This window comes from Aplidium turbinatum, chromosome 4 (genome assembly GCF_918807975.1).
Source record: "Aplidium turbinatum chromosome 4, kaAplTurb1.1, whole genome shotgun sequence".
Classification (NCBI taxonomy): Eukaryota; Metazoa; Chordata; class Ascidiacea; order Aplousobranchia; family Polyclinidae; genus Aplidium; species Aplidium turbinatum.
Genome location: NC_137475.1, coordinates 44,200,198 through 44,206,238, shown reverse-complemented (window position 1 = coordinate 44,206,238; position 6,041 = coordinate 44,200,198). Strand labels below are relative to the sequence as shown.

Below are 6,041 nucleotides of genomic sequence, written 5' to 3'. Positions count from 1 at the left end.
TTGAAACATAAACAGTTTGATGCTCGCCGGAAAAAATATACGTTCTTAAACGTAATCTTTCCGGTGTGTCTTGCTTGAGGTCAACAAGTAAATATCCATGTGGTTGAGATGTTGCATCACGAAACGCTTCAACCATGAATTTCGACGTTGAAGGGTACATCTGGCTTGCTAAATGTCGAATCTGTGTGACATCACGTGGGTTTTTGAAAAGAACTAAGTAATGAGCATTTAAGCTCACAGTCCTATGACCTTTCCCTTATGAAATAAGTTTTGCACAATGTGGATCACACTTAAGTTTTTGTGGTGAGACTTCTTAGTAAAAATTTCAGAAATCGTTTCATCGTGGTTTCCCATCAAATCATCAATGATGAGCAGTGTTCTCTTAGAAGTATCAAGTCCGGACAGATCTGAAGCCCCTCAACAAACTCCACATTCTTTATAGTCTCGTATAACGGTTGCCATTCTGAAAAGCACCATATCACTCTGTCTGGGGTAAGGTTGACTAAATGAGATGATTCTTTAATAAATTTGCTTGTAACGAAGGATTTTCCAGACCCACTTGGACCTGCTATTAAGCAACTGAAGGGGTGCTTCCAGCGCGAATCCATTACTATAATTGTCAAAATTTTTCATGACAACACAATATAAATCACATTCGAAACAATTTTATTTTGCGATCAATATCTTGTCTACAAATAGGACACGTTGTTAAAGCAGAACTACAAAGCATACAACAGCATAAATGAGCACATGGTAAAAATAACGTATCAACATGAGCAGTCAGACAGACACTACACTCTCCTCTGTCATGAACTTTTTCAATCTCTTCTCTCGGACTCTGTGCTCGGGAATCCGAAAGTCCTGTGATTCTCTGTTGTGGTATGACTTGTCCTCTCATCAAACCCTCTCCAGCAGGAGTGCCCATGTGAATCAAATTCATGATTCTTCGTGTTAGATTGGAGATGTGTGGGTTTCGAATCCGCACTCGCTCTATAGAAAAGGTTTGAGAAACCACTCGGTAAACATATTCAGGACCTTTACAACATAGCACGTACTCGCATAAAGGAAAGTGCTTTGCATGCTCCTTCCAAGGGTTATCAGTCACAAGCCAATTCTGTAATCCTCCACCGCAATACCAACATTTTGTACGATCGCGATCTCCAGTGTAATATAAACCAGCTTCTGCGAGGGAGAGACAAGAAGGGCTAACGCCATGACTGAACCAAGCTCTTCCACCTCTATAAAATGTTTGCAAGCAATTTCCTACATGTCGCATAGACGGATAGCCGGAATCTTGACATGCAAATACCCTTCGATTGTCGGTTTCACCGGTGCTCGTCATGATTTTATTTTTCTATGCAGTTATTGCCTTTTATAGACCACCACCACCTTTTTTTTCTTTCATTTTTTTTTCAACACTTTATCAAGCGGAATAATCAAACATCACATTTCGATGTTTATCAACCTCCAACACATTATCAAACTCAGCATATACAATAACATTCATGGAATCAGCAAGGGCTTCAGCAAACTTAACATCCAAACGAAGTGTGCCATGCTTCACAAGATCAAAGTGACCACCACTCAAATCTGGGCTTAAATCAAAAGCAAATAGAGAATAACCCTTGGCATAATCAGAGTAGTCAATACAATTACCCAAATCTTTAAAAAAAGATCCTGTTCCAGTGAAAAGGGTGCTGTACGAACGAACATACTGTGGTGGGTCAGAGAATTTTGGAGTTAGGGGCGTTGAAGGAATCTGTTCTCCATTCAAATACAACGATAAAAAATTGATATTGAAATGTTCAAAATGAAATGGGTTTTGATCGTAAGCACCATTATAAGCCGTATTTTTAACAAACCCAATCACAACACGTTTCGGCATCTGACCCCTGAAAACATTCTCATGCGTTGAACTCATATCTCCACGTGGAATACTAAACGTTTTAGTAACAACACGATGAATAGGACATTTCGCATTTGAAACTTGCAATGCTTTTGTATGCCCTGTGATGACAGCTGGGCTGAAATTCACTTGTCGAATAAAGAGAGATACTTCTTTTATAATAGTTTTAAACTCGGCGCCAGCAGCTGCCATCAAGTTGAAAGCATGTTTAGAACGAATGAGATGTAATTTCATATTAACACCACTCAGTAAATATCGGTTTTGAAAGAAAACGTCCAAATGAAGTTTTCCCAGCATTCCGACTTGACGGCTAGTTGCAGTCAAACCTTTTCTTTTTGTGAAACCAGTATTGTTCTGATCAAGATCCGACATGTGTGATGGGGTATCTTTACTCCACATTGATGCGGAGAGTTGAGAGTCTTTGGCAGCTGGTCCAAAGCTGAGTAATGTCTCGAGATAAGATCTATAGGGATAAGTGTTTTCTGAAGCTGTAATGAGTTTATCATTGAGATAAACATCCACTTGAGAAAACATTGAATGCATCCAATAATTTGTACCAGCCACAGCCGCCTGTGCGGCTATATTCGTCCCATTTCCTTTAACGATTTGCGCTTTCACAAAAAGCATGGAATTGGACAAATCAAAATAAGTGTTTCCAGAGGAATTCACGGTAAATTCAATAGAACCGCGTTCAGATATGTTGTTTAATGGTTGAAATTCTATCCATGTTCCATCTTTAACGCTGGTTTGCGTCGGATTCACACTGAAAAGGTTTAACTCTGATTTCAAGCACTCACAAGACAAAGGATGAACCAACGCCATTAAAGAAAATATATCTCTTGCTTTCCTCTTTGCTTTCTTGAATTTGAATGTCTTTGAGGGTTGCTTGCGTTTTTTATTTGTGTGATTCATCATGGAGTGAAGAAGGTTAGAGCCAGCCTCCCTACTTCTTTTCACCACTGCCTGCTTTGCATTTTTCCTTCTAAAACATCTCCTAGAAACTCTGAGCCGGAACGGATTGCTTGATGGGCAATGGCTTTTCCTGTCTTTTTGAGGAAAGGCATCACCATTTTTGCAGCTGAAGAGAATATATTTGCAAGACCATGACCCCGCTGAAATTCGGCTCCATGAACCACCGGGAGACCGTTCCGCGCTTGATCAATAAAATATTTTTCATAAGATACTGGATCAGACTGATGCATCATGTTGTTTTCTGAGATGAACAATCACGACAACACGTCCTGAAAGGAATGGTATCTTTTCTCCAGTGTCTGTTCTTAAATCCAATTCTATGATATCAAAACTTTTGTGTTGTAATGGGTAGTACTGTGCTTTTTCATATTGTTTTGATGCATATTCTCCCCATTTTCGATCAAGTGGAATCACACACAGAAGCGGGGCATAAACAACTCCAACCATGCTTGGTTTAAGCAAATCACAATAAACATGCATTGAATAAAAACCCGACTTGAGGTTCACAGGGTTTTCGAGTGTGTGGTTCCCAGGTAAGAGAAAATCTCCAGCGATGCCAAGTATGATGCACAAGTACGGATAGAAACGGATGGTGGTTCGTTCCATGATTTCAATTGTAAGTTTTCTTGTTAAATTATCATAATAAGCTTGGCACACGTGACCTGGTTGGACGCAAAGAGCATCAATATCATCATGCGAAACGCTTCTGTCAATTGGCTTAACGCATTCAAAATCGAAACAAGTGTTTAGGATCATAGTGTCCATCAGGGAGAGCGGTGTGAGACTGTTCACCCATGCAATTTACCACCATTGTGCAGGATTTTGCAGAGATGTTGTTGAAGTTGATTGGGAAGTGGATTTCTGATAAACCCATCTCCCATTCCCCCTCCAATCTCACTTGATGGGGAAGCTTTACTTTGAAATTTGCGAGTGTGTTGGAGTGTGTTGTCCGGAAATTCAGTCATGGAGGCATTCGAAGGGAGAGTAATATCCATGTTTACTTGATGACTGGATTCGGTAACAAATAACCTAAGCAGGAGCTGAGCAGGGAAATCCAAAGATCTTTTTGTTCAACGCTAGTCGAGAGATTATAAAAACTTGCTATGATGACAGCATACACAATGATAACTTGACAAATGAACACAATTTCGTTTCGTGGAACTTTTTGCCCAAACAGACCCCAAGATCTCTCAGAGGATGGACGTTCACTCTCCTCAGGACTCATTTTCTTTCTGAAGGATGAATGGTTGGGCGTTTGCTTATAAAACATGATTGAACCGTGAAATGATAAACTTTTTTGCCAGTTCATCGTTCTTTGATAAGTAATCAGAGTAAATTTTCAAGATCTCTTTCAACTTATACCCTCTTGCAGATAACATACCGAACAGCAAAACGTGATGACCGCAAGATGTCGCCATCAAACCTTGCACTGTCTGTTCATTAAACTTGGTTGAGGTCGCGTTTATTCGGAGGAAGAGATAGATTTCTCGATACATTGGATGGAGTCCTAAAGGATCAAAATAAGTCGCTTTGTGGTTTTCATCAATGAAAATCCCTACCCAATGTGAGCCAGGTTGATCGGATCTGTCAAGATTGATAACGCATAAGCTAGGGTTTTTAAAGTCAACTGCCAACAATTGATCCCTCGCGAAAACTCCTTAAAAAACTGTCCTTGCATATGAGTCGGTCTGTAAAACCCTTGCCAGTTGCTGAGTATCCATGATTTATTTATGATACTTATTCAAAAACGCAACAATTCTCTTTATTATAAAAAAGGGAAAGCCTTTTTTTCCTTTGCCACTGTATAAAAAGGGAGAAGTGCATGTTTTTTTTTATATGCGATAGTTTGGAAACCATGGAGAAACAAATGTCACCAATCTATGTGCCACAACCGTATGTGCGGGAACCACTCTATGAGGCTGAACAAGACTTAGCTAACAAATCAAAACTTAAACATGCTACAGCAAAAGTTGTTGACATCGCCAGTACTTTCAATGTGAAGCACGAGATTGGATTTAATCCCCACCTACGACGAGCTTCTTTATCTGTTCGCGTCGGAAGAAAAGCGTTTCATCCTGAACAACTTTGCAAAGTCGCAAAAAAGCTAATTGTGAAACAACCGTTTTTTGCTTTCCCCTCCACGAAAAATATCTTACAAATTTTATACTGGAGCAAAGAAGAAGATTCACATTATTGTCCTCATAGCCAGCATGTCCAGCGTGTGAAAGAGGAGCTTCTACCTCAACAAATTGATTTGAATTTTACCAATGGGAAAGTTTACGCGCCAGCTGCCTATCTCTCTTATATTGTCGATGGTAAAGTGAATGTGAAGGTTTATCATGAAGCGTGTCCCTTGCCAACTCCAGAAGATCGACACCAATTACAAGAAATTTTGAAATATTTAAAAGTCCTAAAAGATCAAACACCCAACGCTTTTCGACCTCAAAAACGTATTAAATTAAATTCTATTCTGTGATTGTTTTGTACGCTTTGTCAATAAAATATGATTGAAACTGTACTGTCTTGTTTCTTTTGTCAGTCAGCACATAAGTTTTATTAAACAACAAGATTTTCAGTAAAAAACACAGCACAAATTGTCAGAACAGACGATACGTTTCGGATAAAAATAAGCCAATCCTTTTTTAGTTTGATGATACGTGTAAATTTTGTTGTCTCTGACACGAAAGGAAACATTAACCCCTTGGCCACTTTCATGTGTACTCAATACATTTAGATAGGAATTTTTGTCAAATTTGTTTTTTGTAGTACTTAAACCTTTAGAAACTTGTTTGTCAATAGCATCAAAGCAATAATATGTTTTCGAACACAAACCCACCAAACCTGTGCCGGCCCATTCTTCCTTAAACAAACCAGGAGTGCGGTTATCAAATTTTTGTGCACTTATCAAATTGGCCAATACAACACTACTGAGGAACAAATTCACTGCCATTACACTTTATTGAAACGAAATCTGCGCGATGTACAGGACAGGCAAGATGGAAACCAAAGATGATAACAACTAAAAAACTCAAAATGCTTTTCGGGCTTCACAACTTGTTCCAACGATGGAGCAGATAAAGCGAAATACAACGAGTCAGTGTCCATTTCGAGACACTGAAAATCACTCCGATCAACAAATTGATCTAAGAAGTCGTAATAAAAC

The 6,041-nt window shown here is 39.1% G+C and overlaps 1 protein-coding gene across 1 annotated transcript; it reads right to left on the bottom strand.

Annotated features, from left to right (window-relative positions):
- Nucleotides 1-1,423: 1,423 nt before the first annotated feature.
- Nucleotides 1,424-2,818, bottom strand: LOC145769222 (uncharacterized protein F54H12.2-like). Its single transcript, XM_082580807.1, has one exon. The coding sequence runs from the start codon at nucleotides 2,816-2,818 to the stop codon at nucleotides 1,424-1,426; it is 1,395 nt and encodes a 464-aa protein (XP_082436933.1).
- Nucleotides 2,819-6,041: the final 3,223 nt, after the last annotated feature.